The 20,218-nt window shown below is 41.7% G+C and overlaps 1 protein-coding gene across 5 annotated transcripts in view; it reads left to right on the top strand.

The window, feature by feature from the left end:
- Nucleotides 1-371: 371 nt before the first annotated feature.
- LOC139576254 (PHD finger protein 21A-like) overlaps nucleotides 372-20,218 on the top strand; it is a 47,949-nt gene continuing 28,102 nt past the window's right edge. For 4 of the 5 annotated variants that reach the window (XM_071402082.1, XM_071402084.1, XM_071402081.1 and 1 more), the window contains exons 1-5: nucleotides 372-630; nucleotides 6,407-6,462; nucleotides 8,727-8,825; nucleotides 10,034-10,066; nucleotides 10,873-10,938. In XM_071402082.1, coding sequence (XP_071258183.1) covers nucleotides 6,421-6,462; nucleotides 8,727-8,825; nucleotides 10,034-10,066; nucleotides 10,873-10,938 — 240 coding nt within the window. In that variant the 5' untranslated portion in view covers nucleotides 372-630; nucleotides 6,407-6,420. The remainder of the gene's footprint in view (nucleotides 631-6,406; nucleotides 6,463-8,726; nucleotides 8,826-10,033; nucleotides 10,067-10,872; nucleotides 10,939-20,218) is intronic. The other variant, XM_071402083.1, reaches the window with a different exon arrangement.

The following is a 20,218-nucleotide window of genomic DNA, read 5'->3' as shown; positions in this document are numbered from 1 at the left end:
ATATCATTGCAAAGAGTTGGGGTAATTGTGTCCGACAATTCGTGAAAGTGGTCTGTTACTTTACATACGAAGCGTTTCATCAAGTCTACATCCGGGTTTTTTTCCTAGGCAATGGAGGCATATCACCTCCGTTCCTTAGGCAAAGTGAAATAAATTCGCCGCACCGTCACATAAAGTAGTTCCTCTACTAAATGCGATTTAATCTGTATTTATGCATATAATCACAATATACTGAAACGATTTAATACTTTAATTATATTATTAAATCAATCAGAGCCATTGGTGACTTGTTTTCTGCTAAATGCCCCTTAGTTTTCCCTGCCCCGTTCTCGCTCACTCTTCCTACGCGCATTGATGTGCAATGTGCTCAGGATAGGGGGGTGAATGAGATTGACGAAGAGTTCTTGTTCTGTATCTCAGTTTTTCTCTTTATACTCAAATTAAATAGTGGGAAAAATTATCGGGAAAATCACATCATATGCAATGGAGTGTATTTGGATATTAAGTGGATAAATACACGCTCTGGGCGTTTTTCGGTGAAGAAGTACTACGGTGTTTGTAAATATTTATTTAAATAATTTGTGTGAGAAGAGCAGGGTTGGCTGCTGCTCAAGTGAGTAAAAGAGGAGGGTAAGAACATCTCGGGATCTTTCTATTATTATAAGAACTTTCATTTTCATCTCTGCTACTCTCTTTATTATTTGATTAATATTGTTGTTTTAGATCAAGTGTATTCGCATTTTAGTCGAAGGAAAGCAGTCGCTGAGCAATCGTTTTGTTCATATATCCATATTCTAGGAGTTGGGTGATATTTTATAAGTGCCTTGCTATTGGAGGGCATTGAACGTAGTGCGTAAAGGGGCTGATTCTAACTTGCGCTAAGCTTTACGCCTCTGTTATACAATAAAAACACCGTTTGCAAAGAATTTCAAAGCACAATTATAATGTATTTTGTTGTGTAACGAACTACCGGACAGTCATCCATTTCAGATGTCTATGTTATTAAGTCAATTTGTCTGCTTTTTAGTTGAACGAATGCTTTGTTGCTTGCCCTCTGTTTCTTTTTCGTAAAGGAACGCTGTCTCGCGACGAGTAACACGTAATAGCGCCACAAAAGCGTTAGTGAATGCTATTGAGTAGGTTACCATTTCACGTAAAAGAAAAAACGTATCACACAAGTTCTTGTATTTTATTCCAAAAGAGGTATAACATACGCATATCCTGTTCTTGCGTAGTTCATTTATGTTTCAAGTTTATACCATGTGATATTTTAGTTAATAGTTTAAAATAACTAAGCGGATTCTCATTGGACAACCAACTTGCTATTTGGAGGAGCAACTCCAGCTCGTGAATGATCTTTAGCTAATTTAGTTACGCTTGCATCAAGTGGACTTCGATAGTTTCTCCTGGTGCCCCACATACTAGCATACTATGAGAAAGAATAAGAATATTAACCTACTTAACAAGATATAACTAATTCTCAGGATTCGCTATACAGTTATTTCCCCCAAATAAATGTGGCCAAGCTGGTGAAATAGTGGGGGTAGTTGTAGGCCCTATTCCACTCGAACGGCTGAGATTGGAACGTTTGATATTGTATCAGTTTTTCTTAATCGAGGTCCTTATTCTTAGTTTGATTGAGTGGCAGACAGGTGCAGTGACGTGTCCAGTAGGCCACTTTAGGAGTAGAACGTATAAGTCGACCCATCTGTAGTTTACATTTCCAGTTTTGCATCACTTTCATGTTTGGCCCCACTTTACATCCTGTATTTAGACAGGTGCAGTGGAATTACGGTGTAGGAAGGGTACTCGTTGTTGTACTCACTTACTGCACTGTTGGAGCTAGGAACACAAGCATTTTGCTACACCTGCAATAACATCTGCTAAGTATTTGTATGTGACAATAACATTTGATTTGATAGTATGTAGGCCCAGCCTGGTCTCATAGACTAGACGTAACATAGTAAATGTAAATACGGGAAATCCAAATTAATATGATATGTTACGTTTGATATTGTTTATTTTTTATCCCCTTTTTCTCCCCAATTTCGTGGTATCCAATTGGTAGTTACAGTCTGTTCTCATCGCTGCAACTCCCGTACGGACTCAGGAGAAGGGAAGGTCGAGAGCCATGCATCCTCCGAAACACAACCCAACCAAGCCGCACTGCTTCTTGACACAATGCAACTTAACCCGGAAGCCAGCCACACCAATGTGTCGGAGGAAACACCGTACACCTGGCGACCGTGCCAGCGTGCATGCGCCCGGCCCGCCACAGGAGTCGTTCGAGCGCGATGGGACAAGGACATCCCTGCCGGCCAAACCATGCCTTAACCCGGACGACGCTTGGCCATTTGTGCGCCGCCCCACGTTTGGTATTGTTAATAAAGACAGAAGGTTACTTAAGGCAAAAACAAAAGTAGGGTGTGCGTGTAACACAAATGTCTAGCAACCCAATGGTTGCATGTTCGAATCTCATCATGGACAGCAATAGTATTTTAGCTAATTAGCACCCATCTAGTACAGGGTCTGACCCCCCTTTCCTTCCAGAACAACCCAAATTCTTCGGGGCATGGATTCTATGGTCAGAGATGCTGTGGTGTTCAAACGTTACTCAATTGGTGTCAAGGGAGCAAGCGTTTGCCAGGAAAACATTCCCCACACCATTACAACCCCGCCACCAGCCTGTACTGTTGACACCAAGCAGGATGGGGCCATGGATTCATGTTGCTTACGCCAAATCCTGACTCTGCCATCAGTATGACGCAACAGGAACTGGGATTCATCGGACCAGGCAATTTTTTCCACTCCTCAATTGTCTAGTGTTGGTGACCACATGCCCACTGGAGCCGCTACTTCCTGTTTTTAGCTGATAGGAGTGGAACCCGGTGTGGTTGTCTGCTGTAGTTGCCCATCCGTGCCAAGGACTGACGAGTTGTGCGTTGTTAGCTTTCGCAATTCTTGCCATTCTCCTTCAACCGCTCTCAACGAGCTGTTTTCGCCAACAGGACTGCCGCTGACTGGATTTTTTCTGTTTGTTGCACCATTATCAATAAACCCTAGACACTATTGTGCTTGAAAAGTCCAGGAGGCCCGCCGTTTCTGAGATACTGCAACCGGCACGCCTGTCACAGACGATCATACCATGCTCAAAGTTGCTTAAGTCACTCGTTTTGCCAATTCTAACCTTCAATCGAACAGTAACTGAATGCCTTGATGCCTGTCTGCCTGCTTTATATAGCAAGCCACGGCCACGTGACTCACTGTTTGTAGGAGCAAACCATTTTCGTGAACGGGGTTTACCTAAACTTGCCGCTGAGTGTATGTACTGTATATTATAATACATTAGTTTTCCGTATGGGTAACCTTAACCCCTAGCCTAGCTAATGTTATCTACCTAGCTAATGTTAGCTTTAGCCACCTAGCTAATGTTAACCACAACAAATTGGAATTAGTCACATATACATTTGGCAAATTCGTAACATATTGTACGCATGAGTTGGAACCGGTTCAGGGAACAGAACCGAAAACTGTAAAATAATGCAATTATTTGATGAACAGAACCAGAAATGAAAGTGATCAATACTGTTCCAGAACAGAACCATTATTTTAAAAGTCTGGGACCCGGTTAATAGCATTTATTTTACGTTCCTGACATTTTTTCCAGTCCCCCCAAAATTGCAACAAAGTGTCTATGCAAAGCCCTCACTCTGTCTGCCAGTGGGTGTGTGTGTGTAGGCTACCTTCCCCTCCCCCTCAGAAGCATAGGTTACTGGAGCCTACTGACGACATTACAAACTTGATTTAGAAATTATGGAGAGATGTTTAATTATAGAAGAATGGATTAACTTTTTCAATGCTAGTTAAGGATACTATAGTTATCAAGTTTCACATTGGATTTAACTGACTACAAAAAAGGTAACATGAGTTTTTAATTCTAGTGCTGTTCTGCACACACAAGCTTGTTAGCTAGCTAACGTTTGCTCTGGTCCAACTTTAAACCAAATCGGAAGTTCAAAGACATTCAAAGTTCCTCCATAGAAGCCGCTCCTCTGTAGGTATAATTCTGTTGGCCTAATTCAGATAATGCATGTCATAACAACAAGATGCCTAGCGCTTCAAGGCAAGCTTCCTTCACCCTCTTGCTCTACACTGGTCTGTCTGTAGTGACTGGCAGCACCGTGTTTGTGCTTGTCTTTCGTTATGATTAAACCATGATGTTACAAACAAATACAATTTGCTCTTAACAACTTTCCTATACAGATTAAATAATGGTTCTGTTCAGAACAAAACAATTCCATTTTTTTAGGTTCCAACCCCTGATTGCACGAATTGCAATTTGTAACATGTATTGTACAAATTGTAATTCGTAACATATCATATGAAATGGATGATGGACATCCACAAATTAATACGTACCATATGAAATGAAACATATCATGCTAATTGGAGTGTTATGGATTTACATTTACTATGTTACGTATACCCCTGAGTCCAGGTTGGTAGGCCTACAACTGTTATACTTAAACCTATAGTATTAACATTAGTATGAGTATTATGCACAATTTCAAGGATTTTTGCAAAAAGTACAGGTTTTAGAAAATAAAGTAACTAACTGTTGATGATTTTGATTTTTCACTGCAATGTCCTAACCCTCACTCTAATAATTGTGCATACCATCAAAGAATGGGCCACGAACAAAAACATAAACAATGGTGCAAATGCATTTAATGCATTACATTTTTATGTGCAAATAGCACTCGTTTTTTTATTATATGTCTGTAGGCTATGATGTTCAAGCAATGACATTCCATGAGAGCGACATACTGTAACGTTTTTTTGAAACATAATTTGAAGCTATACAAAATTGTTTACAAAGTTTTCTATGATATCAAAAACAATGGACTAAGTGGTTTTAATAATGTATTAACAAGTCATATTCTTCTAAATCAAGGGATATAGACTATTTCCATAATTTAAATTACTAGAACTCTTACAGACTGTTAGTAACCTACAGTATGAAAAGGCAGTGCACTTCTGCTAGATTATTTGAATAGGTAGTAGCTCAGCTTCCTGATATGTACACTAAGGCTGGGAATTGCCAGAGACCTTCTGATATTATCACAATACTTAGGACCCGATATGATATGTATTGCGATTCTCACAATTCTATATGTATTGCAATTCGACATTGCGATTTGATGTTCCAAACATATTGCTCACTATTTGTCTGCGGCTGAGAGACAAGACAGAGCACGAGAAAATGAGTTTTGATCAGCCATGGAAGTAAAAGTGCTATTTGCACATACAAATGTCATGCATTAAATGCATTTGCGCCGTTGTTTGTTTTTGTTCGTGGCCCAATCTTTGATGGTAACGTAACAAAATGTGGAAAAAGTCAAGTTGTCTGAATACTTTCCGAAGGCACTGTATAGCAGCACCCCCAAAAATTATTCAATATTTACCTACTGAACATAATGAAACTAATTTGCAGGCTTCAGTATACAGTTATTTCCCCCGAATAAATGTGGCCTAGTGATATGTAACCGTATCGTATTCCCCCATCACTAATGTACACCTGGCCTGTGTTTTACCTATATACCCCCTTCCCCTGAAATTGGCATGTTCTCAAGGATAGTGAGGGAAGGATATGAGGAGAGCAGGAGAGAGAGATAGTGAGAGAATGGGAGAGGGAGGAAACCAGTCCACTCAGCCAGGTGGTAAGCCCATGTAATGGCCCCAATGTTATTATTGTTCTCTTGGCAAAAGGCCCTGGCCGGAAATCAATCCGCCGGCTGGGAGGCTGTAACACTGCTGTGATTTGACTCGCTCTCTTTCCCAGTTTTCACTCTCTATGAATTGCTTACACACAGTGTACAAAACTAGTAGGATGTTTTGGGGAGTTTGCACATTCATCTCTTTTTATTTTCTCAGCATTATAGTTCATCATCAGAAAGCAGTAGGTTACTTTTAAATAAGTTGTACAGAACATCAACATCTGGATTTATAACTGTCTTTATAAAAAAAAAAATACTCTAGACTAGAAAATGGTCTAATGTACTATTAATACTTTAAAGGCCCAACCTGGCCTAGAGAGCAGAGGGTAGTCCATACTACCCAAAGCATAGTAGAGTGAGATGATGTAAAACAAAAACAGAAAAATACTATTCCAAAACATTATGCTGAATCTTCCTGGCATATGACAATCTAATGACTTCGTGGAGTAGCCTTGGGCCCTGAAGTCTTTGAATGGGCTCTACAGAGAGAGAAGAGAGAGTGGACAGCAAGTGCTTTGGGCCCCTGCTGTGGGTTAGGAAAGCCCACACTATGACATGCTGCTGGACTTCGCACTGCAACATTATTTAAGTGGAGTGGCTTATCTGATTGCCTCTTTTTTGTGTCACAGCTGCCACCCCCTCAATGCAAAATTGGATGGTGTTCAAAACTGAAGACTGTGTGAAGGTAAAGCTATGAACATTTATGGTGTGTGGATGTGTGTGTGTGTTAGGGGTGTGAACGTTTAAATGCAATTGGGATCCTTAACATTAAGAAAAACCAATAACTGAAAATGTAAATCACAGTGCAATTATCACAAAACAACATATTATTATATATGTTATAGCCTAACTAGACGACAGGCAGGCAAAAGGCCTCGAAAGCTGTGTCATTTAAATAAAACCAGAGAGGAAGAGGTGAACTTTAGGCTGCTTTGGTGAATTTGCGAGGCATGCAAGACAAAACATTGAAAGATACAGATAACCAAGACATACAGTGCGTATTCAGGCCACTTGACTTTTTCCACATTTTGTTACCTTACAGCCTTATTCTAAAATGGATTAAATATTTAAAAAAATTCAGCAATCTACACACAATACCCCATAATGACAAAGTGAAAACAGGTTTTTAGAATTTTTTGCAAATGTATTAAACATATACCTTATTTACATAAGTATTCAGACCCTTTGCTATGAGACTTGAAATGTAGCTCTGGTGCATCCTGTTTCCATTGATCATCCTTGAGATGTTTCTACAACTTGATTGGAGTCCACCTGTGGTAAATTCAGTTGATTGGGCATGATATAGAAAGGCACACACCTGTCTATATAAGGTCCCACAGTTGACAGTGCATGTCAGAGCAAAAACCCAGCCATGAGGTCGAAGGAATTGTCTGTAGAGCTCCGAGACAGGATTGTGTCAAGGCACGGATCTTGGGAAGGGTACCAACACATTTTTGCAGCATTGAAGGTCCCCAAGAACACAGTGTACTCCATCACGCTTCATTGGAAGACGTTTGGAACCACCAAGACTCTTCCTAGAGCTGGCCGCCCGGCGTAACTGAGCAATCGGGAGAGAAGGGGCTTTCATTAAGGAGGTAACCAGGAACCTGATGGTCACTCTGACAGAGCTCTAGCGTTTCTTTGTGGAGATGGGAGAACTTTCCAGAAGGACAACCATCTCTGCAGCACTCCACCAATCAGGCCTTTATGGTAGAGTGACCAGACGGAAGCCACTCCTCAGTAAAAGGCACATGACAGCCCGCTTGGATTTGCCAAAAGGCATCTGAAGACTCTGAGACCACGAGAAACAATATTCTATGGTCTGATGAAACTAAGATTGAACTCTGGCTTGAATGCTAAATGTCACGTCTGGAAGAAACCTGGCACCATCCCTACGGCGAAGCATGGTGGTGGCAGCATCATGCTGTGGGGACGTTTTTCAGCGGCAGGGACTGGGAGACTAGTCAGGATCAGGGGAAAGATGAACAGAGCAAGTACATAGAGATCCTTGATGAAAACCTGCTCCAGAGTGCTCAAGACCTCAGATTGGGGCGAAACTCCCCAAATACAGGTGTGCCAAGCTTGTATTGTCATCCCCAAGAAGACTCGAGGCTGTAATCGCTGCCAAAGGTGCTTCAACAAAGTACTGAGTAAAGGGTCTGAATACAGAAATAAAAAATAAAAAAACTTTATTGCTTTGTCATTATGGGCTATTGTGTGTAAATTGGTGAGTAACATAAAAAAAAAAAAAAAAATGTTAGAATAAGGCTGTAATGTAACAAAATGTGGAAAAAGTTGAGGGGTCTGAATACTTTCCGAAGGCACTGTATGCACACCTTCTCTCTTTCCCTCGCGCTGGCTTTGCGAGGTGGAATTGAGGTAAAGTAATGGTAGTTCACAGGTGCAACGCTTAACCATCTGAAAGGGACGCACCGTGAGACCCAAACCTTTGCTGGCAGCAGCACAGCTGCATTGTGAATTCACATGAAATTGTAGTAAATACTCGTATCGTTTTAATGGGAAACCCCCCAAAAAATGGTCTGTTTAAACTTTCAGAAAAAAGTGTGTGTGTGTGTGTGTGTGTGTGTGTGTGTGTGTGTGTGTGTGTGTGTGTGTGTGTGTGTGTGTGTGTGTGTGTGTGTGTGTGTGTGTGTACAGGTTTATAAACAAATAATTAAATGTTTATAAACTACTTACAAACATGTTGTAAATCCTATTAAGTGTACTTCAATGTGAAGTCTTTTGGAAATGTCTACTTTAACGTCCACCTTAAAAGTAGATAAAGGATAACATGGATAACAACAACATTTTTACAGTGTTCTATGGCCTGATGCCATGCCATTGCTTTATTATAAGCACAACTTGATTTCACTGTTACAAGTCTTTATGTTGACATATTAGTATTCCTGTTGAATGAAGGGATAAATATCCTTCTTCCTGGCTGAACAGGCTGAAAGCTGTCCAGGACTGAGCTTCCGACAGAAGGGATCAATGATGGAATTACAGACCCTCCAAGAGGCCCTGAAAGCGGATATACAAGTTCATCAGGTAACAGGACTATGCATCTCTCTGCTTTTCTGCCATTTAACCACCATTCGTTTACTTGATTAACCTGGAAATTATCAGAAGTGTTTCGGGAGGAAAGTTGGTAACACATTCAACTGTGCGACAGAATGTGGTTGGGATTTTGTTCATACACTCCATCAGATTCTTGCCCTCAGGCTGCTCCATGAATACTTCCTCCTTAGACTCATCCTATCTGTCAGCTTATTCACCTCCTTCTCTACTCTTGCTTCCTCCTGCCTCTCCCTTCAGTGATTGTCCTTTAAGTATGGTTTAGTGTCGGGTTTGGGTCAGAAAAATATACTTCATCCTGTAAATGTATGCTCTACACTCTTAGAAAAATAAGTGCTATCTAGAACCTAAAAGGGTTATTTGGCTGTCCCCATAGGAGAACCCTTTGAAGAACCCTTTTTGGTTCCAGGTAGAACCCTTTTGGGTTCAATGCAGAACCCTTTCCAAAGAGGGTTCTACATGGAACCAAAAATGGTTCTCCTATGGGGACAGCCGAAGAACCCTTTTTTTCTAAGAGTTTATGTGTACTCTGTAGTCTTTTTTTAGTTGTATTTCTGTGCCATCCATAATGTTTCTGTTTTGAGGTTTGGTGCATGATACCCTCCACCTGGTTCAACCCAAATACGGAAGCCAGAAACATGAGGAAAGCTTATCCTCGTACACCTATCACCAGCCAGATGTGCTCCTTATAGCAAAATGCAAACAGGGCTTGTGTTGATTACTATGAGAGTGATCACATTAGAGAGGCCCACATGTTCAGTGTAAGTCAGTATGGTGTTCCTATTCGCAACCACTGAATGTACCTCCCAGTGTGGCCCATCCAGTTGAGCATGAACCTCCTTGTGTTTGTCTGGAATGTTTTGTACAGTGGGGAGCCATGAATGTGCTCTAAGGTTGCAGTATTGGAAGGTGCCTCTGGGGGCCACTGTGTCTACAGTTTGTATGGCTGTGACAACAAGAATGCATTGGGTACTGCAACGTTAAAAGGGGGGTGAGCGAAAGGAACGTTCGCTCAGGAAACGTAAAAACCTATTGCCAAACCTTTTTCTCAAACCTTTAAGAGGCATGTGACGTTAGGAACAAGTGACACAGCCTCTGTCATTGTAATATATTAGGTGTATCAATGCGTTTGTTATGTGGTTGTTATTAACTTGTGTCTTTCTATGATTTCTCTCTCGCAGAAACTAGTGTCCCAGATGAAACAGGATCCACAGGTAAGCCTCTCCTGTCACCTAGGTGGTTGTACCAGATAGCTAGGCCCAAATATGCAATATGTTTTGGGGTTGACGTTAGTTTCATTATTACAGAACAGTTCCGTCTGTTCAGAGGTTTTCAAGCTTTTGAAAGGATGTAGTATCCCTATTACTCAAAATCTACACAGTTGAAAGATATGATTTAAAACAGCCTAAGAGGACAACCAGATATGACGTCCTTGTCACTGCGGCTCAGAGATTTTTGATTTGTTCCAAATTCCACCTCTTTTACTTTACCCTGTCAATTTTGAGAACGGCCTTGAAAACTCCCCAGAGCTCTTCTCTCTCTGTAGTATCCGCCCACCATACTTTATCATCCTGCAGCCCTTTTATGAGGACTCAGTGCTGTAGCAGCAGCAGCCCATCCCACATTTCAGTGGTGTCCCTACAACCCAGCTCTGAGTTCCCCCTCATGTGGCTGACAGCCGTGGCAGCCCAGTGACGTGAGGGGAGGGGGATTACTCTTTCCACCTCACTTCACTCGTCCCGTGGAAAACGGTGTGCACAGTCATTTTAACTTGGACTTCATGCTAGCTAAAGCTGCTGTCTCGGATCTTTACACCACACCTACACACACACACACACACACACACACACACACACACACACACACACACACACACACAAATACAGCACCCAGAGCTTGGCACACTCCCCACATAACACGCAAACCCCAACTCAGCTGTCACGAATGAACAATTCTTCACAGCTATGTGTAAGTGAGCTATAACAGGCTTGTTGCTCTCTTCTTCTTTTTTTTGTTGCAGAATGCTGATTTGAAGAAGCAGCTCCATGAACTTCAAGCCAAGATCACAGCGCTAAGTGAGCAGCAGGTAGGCAACTGAAACAGGAGAGGGGAGTGGGGGGGGTGGTGGCTCTGGGATTTCATACATCATCACACTGGCACACACCAAGGTCTTTACCAGTCTTACATTACTGCACTGTGTATTAAAATGCTAGATGTTCTCTATATGACAGAGCGTACTTTCACTTCCTGTCAGAGCTATCCTTTCTTTCTTTTCTTCTTCTCTGTCCTTTTTCTGGAGAGTAGGCCGATACAAGTCAATGTGGCAGATCTAAGAGTCCTGCATGCTTCTGCATGTGATTTGATGATTTCTGTAGAGTTGAGGGTGTGAGCCTAGGATCACTTTGAGTTGGGTTTTGTCTCCTTCTTCAGGCTAGGGGCTTAGAGCAGGTGTGACTGATCCAGTTTCATGGTGCTAAAAAGCACCACTCTTTGTGAAGCTGTTAACATTCACATCCATTGACAACCATGGGATAGGTAGAGATAAGAGTCATTTGAAACTTTAACAGTTTATAGGACCTATGTACAGCAGTGGTGCGAAGTACTTAAGTAAAAATACTTTAAAGTACTACTTAAGTTGTTTTTCTGTACTTTACTTTACTATTTATATTTTTGCTAACTTTTACTTCACTACAATCCTAAAGAAAATGATATACTTTTTACTCCATACATTTTCCCTGACACCCAAAAGTACTTGTTACATTTTGACATGAAAATGGTCCAATTCACACACTTATCAAGAGAACATCCCTGGTCATCCCTACTGCCTCTGATCTGGCGGACTCACTTAACACAAATGCTTAATTTGTAAATTATGTATTATTATTTTTTTGTGACGTCTGGTTTGCTTAATGTAAGGAATTTGAGATGGTTTATACTTTTGAAAGTTAAGTACATTTTAGCAGTTCCATTTACTTTTGACACTTAAGTATATTTAAAACTTTTACTCAAATAGTATTTTACTGATACTAATAGATTTTTACTTTTACTTGAGTCATTTTCTATTAAGGTATCTTTACTTTTACTCAAGTATGACAATTAAGTACTTTGTCCACCACTGATGTACAGTATATACAGTATATTTGTTATTGACTTACAAGTACAACTGGCATGTTAGTGAATTTGCCCTTCAACCAACCATTAACATATTATTGTAAGAGGCTTTGTTTTGGTGATTTGAACTGAGTCAAACTAAGCTTTTGGAGATATGTTGTTTTTCCTCTTAACCACTTTGCTGCATATATACTTACCCTGTTATTGTGGTTTAATGAAGTCTAGGGAATGATAGAGGTTTCTATTGAACTCTGTTTACAATGTCCCTGGTGTCTAATTTTCTTTACAGACTAAATGAAGGGGGTGTGATTTCTGTAGAAGTGTCCCATTTCTTTCCACCTGTCACTTATCGATCGTCCTCTCTCTAGTCTAGGCCCTCTGTCGGCTCAACCAAAGAGGTTTTTAAAACGTCAAATTTAAATGCTGTTTGGGAAGGGCCTTGATTCACATTCAAAATAAAAATAATTGCCATGGTATTTGTGCAGAGGCCGAAGCTTTTGTTGTACCTTAATTGAGTCTGTGTTGCTGTATTAGTTTTGAGAACCTTTAAGCTTTATGTTTGTTTAATGGTTATGCTATGAGAATAGTTGGTCACATACTCGCAGTGGATGCATGGGTATCTGATCTGAAGAGAAGTTTAACACCGATTGAGAGTTGTTCTTTGAGAATCAAGGGGAGCATTTGACTGGAATTAGCATCAAACCCGCATCCCCATAGTCCCATCCAGACACTGCTTGTGGCGGTGCACTTTCTCAGTCTATTCTTATTACCCCCTCAAGATATGCTTATTAATACAACGCTGCTGTTGCAGTCTCTCCTGTATTCACTTTACATGGAGTCAATGTCTTCATTATTTAACTTACATGAAGTTGCTCAACACCTTGAGGCTCCTTAAGGGAAACATGTTTGACATATATTTGTTACTGGATTGTGTGTGTGGTGTGCGTGTCGTGTGTGTGTGTGTGTGCATTAGTGCGTTTAGTGCTTTTTGATTTATGAGGTCGGCTCGGTTTCGGTTCGATTATATATATATATATATATATATATATACAGTGGGGAGAACAAGTATTTGATACACTGCCGATTTTGCAGGTTTTCCTACTTACAAAGCATGTAGAGGTCTGTCATTTTTATCATAGGTACACTTCAACTGTGAGAGACGGAATCTAAAACAAAAATCCAGAAAATCACATTGTATGATTTTTAAGTAATGAATTTGCATTTTATTGCATGACATAAGTATTTGATCACCTACCAACCAGTAAGAATTCCGGCTCTCACAGACCTGTTAGTTTTTCTTTAAGAAGGCCTCCTGTTCTCCACTCATTACCTGTATTAACTGCACCTGTTTGAACTCGTTACCTGTATAAAAGACACCTGTCCACACACTCAATCAAACAGACTCCAACCTCTCCACAATGGCCAAGACCAGAGAGCTGTGTAAGGACATCAGGGATAAATTGTAGACCTGTACAAGGCTGGGATGGGCTACAGGACAATAGGCAAGCAGCTTGGTGAGAAGGCAACAACTGTTGGCACAATTATTAGAAAATGGAAGAAGTTCAAGATGACGGTCAATCACCCTCGGTCTGGGGCTCCATGCAAGATCTCACCTCGTGGGGCATCAATGATCATGAGGAATGTGAGGGATCAGCCCAGAACTACACGGCAGGACCTGGTCAATGACCTGAAGAGAGCTGGGACCACAGTCTCAAAGAAAACCATTAGTAACACACTACGCCGTCATGGATTAAAATCCTGCAGCGCACGCAAGGTCCCCCTGCTCAAGCCAGCGCATGTCCAGGCCCGTCTGAAGTTTGCCAATGACCATCTGGATGATCCAGAGGAGGAATGGGAGAAGGTCATGTGGTCTGATGAGACAAAAATAGAGCTTTTTGGTCTAAACTCCACTCGCCGTGTTTGGAGGAAGAAGAAGGATGATTACAACCCCAAGAACACCATCCCAACCGTGAAGCATGGAGGTGGAAACATCATTCTTTGGGGATGCTTTTCTGCAAAGGGGACAGGACGACTGCACCGTATTGAGGAGAGGATGGATGGGGCCATGTATCGCGAGATCTTGACCAACAACCTCCTTCCCTCAGTAAGAGCATTGAAGATGGGTGGTGGCTGGGTCTTCCAGCATGACAACGACCCGAAACACACAGCCAGGGCAACTAAGGAGTGGCTCCGTAAGAAGCATCTCAAGGTCCTGGAGTGGCCTAGCCAGTCTCCAGACCTGAACCCAATAGAAAATCTTTGGAGGGAGCCAAAAGTCCGTATTGCCCAGCGACAGCCCCGAAACCTGAAGGATCTGGAGAAGGTCTGTATGGAGGAGTGGGCCAAAATCCCTGCTGCAGTGTGTGCAAACCTGGTCAAGAACTACAGGAAACGTATGATCTCTGTAATTGCAAACTAAGGTTTCTGTACCAAATATTAAGTTCTGCTTTTCTGATGTATCAAATACTTATGTCATGCAATAAAATGCCAATTAATTACTTAAAAATCATACAATGTGATTTTCTGGATTTTTGTTTTAGATTCCTTCTCTCACAGTTGAAGTGTACCTATGATAAAAAATTACAGACCTCTACATGCTTTGTAAGTAGGAAAACCTGCAAAATCGTCAGTGTATCAAATACTTGTTCTCCCCACTGTATATATATATATATTTTTTAAATATTACGGTTTTCGTTTTCGATTGAATTATTTGAAACATTTAAATGCGCTATGCATTATGTGGGTTGAATCCTTTAACAACACAGAATAAAACAATGAATAAAAGTCCCATGATGGTAGTGACTACCCATTACTACTCATCAGTTATTACCCATCATTTATTCACCTTACATTACTTCAATAAAATATTTGTTGTGTATATTACATTGGTTTTATTTGATGACTTTATTATTTCATTCCAAGTCATCTCTATAGAGCTGCCTATACTATGACAAAATCACTATTTTAGTAGTTTATACAAGTAAATAAGGCATACTTTTATGACTGTTGAATACCAATTATCAACTACTTCGATCAGGGATGGGTAACTGATCAGGGATGGGCCTGTACCCAAATACACAAGCGGGTCCAGATCCAGAATTCGAAAATAATGTCACGGGTCAGATCTGATATGATTGTCTCGGGTATGTGTAATTTTAACTGACTTTTCCAGAAGGATCCATATAGTTTTGAACGCAACTCCTGCCGTAGAGAGAGTGAGGGAGAAATTGTATAATTTATGCTGCTGCTCTTTGCTTTTCACGTAGGTGGCACATGTAGCTTGTTGTTTTTGTTGGCCAATCATAAGCCATCAAAGCGGCAATAGGCTAGTCATAGAGCCTCTTTTTGGGGCAAAAATTAGGAGATATCTATTCATTGGAAGATTCATACAAATTTTGAGGAGAAGGATAGGCTACAACAACCTAGAGCCAACAGGTAGGCTGCTACTATTATATTATGAATGGGGTTGTTGTTGTTAGTAACTGTGTAGGACGAGAAAGAGCATGCAGCCTCAATTAGCCTAGCTAGCTAGCTTAACTAGCTTCTCCCGGTTTGAAGACAATTACTATGTAATCATATAAATAACCTAGCTATGGCAGCTATTTGTCTACTATAGCGTGAGCCGGCTTGGTTGGATGCAGTTTCTCATCTCTCCCTTCCTCCTCCCTGTTCCCCGGTCACTCGCTCACACTCATAGTAGCCTACACACACAGCACTGGCCCCTGCTAGAGCGTCACTCCTCTCTACCTCCTTTCTCTTGCGCTTTATCAGCTCCGGTTAATAAAGTAGCTTCAAATGTTATTTTTCTGCTGCTTCCCTCACTCAGATCGAACCGGGTCTGGATCCAACCAGGCCTATACTGAACGAGTCTAGCTGTTCCTCAGGTCCGTTTGGAACTGGTCTCTATATTGTAAAAGTGATCTTATGCCTATTGTGTCCGGTTGGGAAATCCCCAGGTCGGTTTTGGAACGGGTCCAACTAGGTAGTTTCAAAAAGTCCAATATTCTACAACTCCCTACCACATCGCACAGTTCGGGCATTTCAGGCATAACGCTCTCAGTACTGTCTCTTGCCCGGTGCTGATAGGGACACCTGCTGACGGAGTGTGAATAATACCAGGTTCATTTAACAAGGGTGGCAGGCTGCTCAGGCCAAGTATTTCAGCAGCTCAGCTATGAATTTTTAAAAGTGTTTTTGTAAATTCACACTAGCAGATGATTTATATTCTATGAGGTGCGGGGCCCTCCACTGAGTCGATGTCAGATGAGTGTAGCGTATAAGACCGGAACGATTAGATGATTATATCCATAGAGTATTTACATTTTATTTGTCATACTGAACAATTCGTTGTCTATATGAATAGAGGTAGGAGTGGTGAAAGGAAAATTGAGAGGGTCACTTCATTCTAGCACTATGCGAAAGACAAATACTCAATCTGAGGACTCTCTGCTGAAATTAGTCACAGCAATGTTCTTTTGGCCACACCACCTCCACCACTGCATTGTAACCAGAAGGAAGGAAATATTAAAGCGCTGACTGAAGGTCAGGTTGGTTGTGTGCGGAGAAACCTGGAAGCCGTTTCATGGACCTGAGCTGTTTTCATCTAGTGTTTCACGTTGTTCGAGAGGATTCTAGCTGACTTATTTGCTGGACTGGCTTGATTGGGAGTTAGATACGGCAAAGCTCATGAGGAATATAATTGTCAATCTTGACAGATAAGTTGTGTAACACAGCATTTGTAACACAGTTCTGCTTATAAACGTGAAAATCATTATTTCATTGTTTGTTAACAAGCTTTTGAAAAAAGTCATTATATGCCATTCGTTCTTGTTAGGACCTTCGCGTAGCCCCCATAATGCACCGATGACTTATTTTATGAGTGGAGAAACTTTTTCAGAAACTGTTTAGTTAACAATGTCCTGAAAGAGACTATTACAGTTCCACACATCAGCAGTTTTCATTGTGTGGACTGAAAAGATGTAGAAAACTCTCTCTCACTTAATGAAAAGGCTCAACTCCGGGGATGTCACCCCACCGGGGCTATGGAAGCAGCCAGGCTGTGCTTCTATAAATCATGCTGCAATGATCCAGCCATCGATTTCGGACTGGGGTTGTCTTTAGCACAGTAGAAAACCCTTAAAAATGTCAATTATTTTATTGATTCCTGTATTTTTTTCCCACTAACTCCCCTGTCCCCCATTTACAGTATATATATATATATTTTTTATTTTATTTTTTTAAAAATTTTTTACATTTTTTTTCGTCACTCGTCTCGCAGTACTGTGTCTATGTGTCGGTGTGATGTGTTATAATCTGGATTTACCGCGCAGTTCTTTCAACACTTCTTGGATTTAAAATAAACTGCCGTGCATTTCGCAGGGGTCGATACTAGGACCTGTTTTTTTTTTTTTTTTACTATTTATACAAATGCTATTGGTCAATCTGTTAAAATGTTTCCATTTGAATCGATATGCGGATGATACTATTACGTATGTAATTGCCACAACTACTGACCGGGCTGTGACAAGGCTACAGTCTGATTTTTGCAGTTGTGCAGGAAAAGCCCTCCAAATAATCTCCAAAAGATGATTCGATTGGATGCTTTGAAGTCCCTAGGACAATTCAGACAGCTGATTTTTATCATGGAGAATGTGTTAGTTTTAAATGAATCTATTTTGTATCTTAATGTGTATATTGTCTATATGTCATGTTTATCTGTACTTCCCTGTTGCATGTGCTTGTTTTTGTATGTTGCAGGGCTCATATGTGAAATAGACGTTAGTCTCAATATGACTTCCCCGTTGAAATAAAGGTAAATAATCTGAATATTTCTCTGAAAATCCTTTTTACTCTGGAAGAGGGAAGTCGCTTTTCGTTGTGATTTGTAGAGACTCAGGAGCCTGTCTTGTGTTTCTGAGCGTTATGGTAGCTCTGATGTCGGGAGAGTTGTCTCATTTTCCCACAGAGGACATTTTATTGGCTTTTGAGAGGCATGCCGCTGAGGATGTTTGTGAGAATAAAATGGGTTCAACCTCTGGTCAGACTTGAACCTGATAAACTTGGGACACATGGGAGCAGAAAGTGCTGAACCTACCTTCTCTAATAATGTACTCCAGGGAGGCTGTGTGTGTCACTGAGCTGGTGTCTTATGTCTCTTTATGGGTTGGCACAGGATTTATCCATATTTTCAAGCAGTGGAGTAAAGTTGCAGCATTCTGTATTTATGATACAATGTGGTGGTCCCTTCCTCTTTTAAGAGGTGTGCTATTCAACTTGCCCTGCAGAATTCAGAAGAAAAGGCTGCTGGCTCTCCTTTTTAAATGAGGAAGCTCTATTGTCTCGGAATACCTGTCTGCCTGTGTGGCTCCCTAGCTCCCCACCCAGGGATAATAAAACACCTTGAGCTCCTCCACTGTAGAAATAATGACCCATGGCACTGAAACGAGGCACAATTGAATCGATTTAGCTGCACTCTGTCCTTTCTTTGACTGCCTCAATGGTTTGAATAGTACGGGGCATTTTTATGAGGAGAGGAGCCCTGTGGATCCAGAGAAATGGCACTGCGATGAATGCTTGGGCAGGTCTCAACTGGCCTGCCCAGGACTGAATACAGGGGAATCAGACAGACTGGCTGTGACATGTGACGTTATGGCTCACTGTAAAAGTCTCACAGCTGTTGATAAGCTAGTTGCACTTGTGCCATTTGTGAAAACATGAGGAATAGAAAGACCGTATGATAATATGCAAGATAATGGAAGGACTAAACCATTGATGCCAAGGAAAGAACCTGCTCCCCATCTATTGTCAATGCTATTATTCTTAATTCACACACATTATAAAGATGTTGTAAATGGATTTACACAGGCTTGCTATGCCCTTATATTGCTCTGGGGACACAGATTTGCTAATGGGGCATTTTTGGGCAGGGCTGTTTTATGGCTACTTCAGGGATGGTTCAGGACTACTTGGGGCTGGTTCACGGCTGGTGCAAGTTTGGTTTGGGCTTGGTACAGCAGGGGTAATCTGGCACTCGGTCTGAGCTGTATTTGCAGCCTCTAACGAGAGTCCCTGCTGCGAGGCCCAGTTATTATCACCGCTGCTCCTCCATGCGTGTAGTCTGGGTGTGTGTCTCTGCTGTGTGCCCAGGAAAGAGAAGAAGGAGGTAGGGAGGAGAGAGAAGGGTGGGCATAAAAAGAGCTGGAAACTTAAAGTGCTTTCGTGTTGTTGAGGGATGACTCACAGTATTGCCCTGAAATGAACCCCAAAAATTCCTGCATACAATATATGGTCGTCCTCCGCTGCTCTCTTCTAAATGCAAAATATGCAGACAAGCATTGTTTCACGTAATGTCCAATTGAATATACATCAAATAAAGTATTCTGACTCTCTTTTTAATATACTTTTTAATTATTACCACACTCTGAGGCTCACACCTTGAAAGCACACACAGTAGAAGCATTCACATTACATTCAGCCCACCAGGTAGACTCCTATCTCTTCTTTGTGTTAGGTACCTGCGTTGGAGTCAGTCTGCACAGGGTTCAGTGATCACTGTTCCTTAGCAACAGGTGAGCCATATGGTCATTTCTGGCACAGAGTCAGTCTTTTTGTGAGCAGCTGCCTAGAACTTTTAGTTTTTTGTTCTGTTGGCGCTTGTAGGGCGATTACGGTTGTACTTGTGGCCGGTACAGGTGTACTGTATGTCAGTGATCTCCCGGTCACCTCCCAGGGAGTGATGACACGTCTTCCATGGACATCTAGCTCCGTCTCAGAGAGGAGAGTAAAGAGCCAGCCCCCCCACTGACTTCTCCCACTTCCCACTTACAGTTCAAAGGTTGGTGAAGTAGCTACACCTCCATTCTACCCTACAGCCAGTTTAAGAACATCCTCAACACTTTAGAAGCTAACGGGGGAAGAATACATCTATCAAAGCCTGAAAAGAAAATCCCTATTCCTGAGAAGTGCTGCGGCAGCACGCTGCTAAGTCACTGTTTTGAAAGCGGAGGGAGTGTGTGTGTGACAGGAGGACGTGCTATAATCCAGCAGCACGGTGCCTCTCTGTGTTAGAATGTCAGCTCCCCTCTTCCACACAGATGCTCCCTGCTGTGTGGTCTGGAGAGGAGACTGTGGCAGGCCAGAGGAGACCCGGAGAAAGGGTGCAGCCTGGCAGGCTGTCACTGGGAGAGTGGGGCCAACTACCATGCTCTCTGGGAGCTGTGTGGGGAGGAGTTTCGCTAAGACATGCCCCCGCACTG

This window comes from Salvelinus alpinus, chromosome 5 (genome assembly GCF_045679555.1).
Source record: "Salvelinus alpinus chromosome 5, SLU_Salpinus.1, whole genome shotgun sequence".
Classification (NCBI taxonomy): domain Eukaryota; kingdom Metazoa; phylum Chordata; class Actinopteri; order Salmoniformes; family Salmonidae; genus Salvelinus; species Salvelinus alpinus.
The sequence above is the reverse complement of the archived record's forward strand: the minus strand, read 5'-3'. Positions and strand labels throughout refer to the sequence as shown.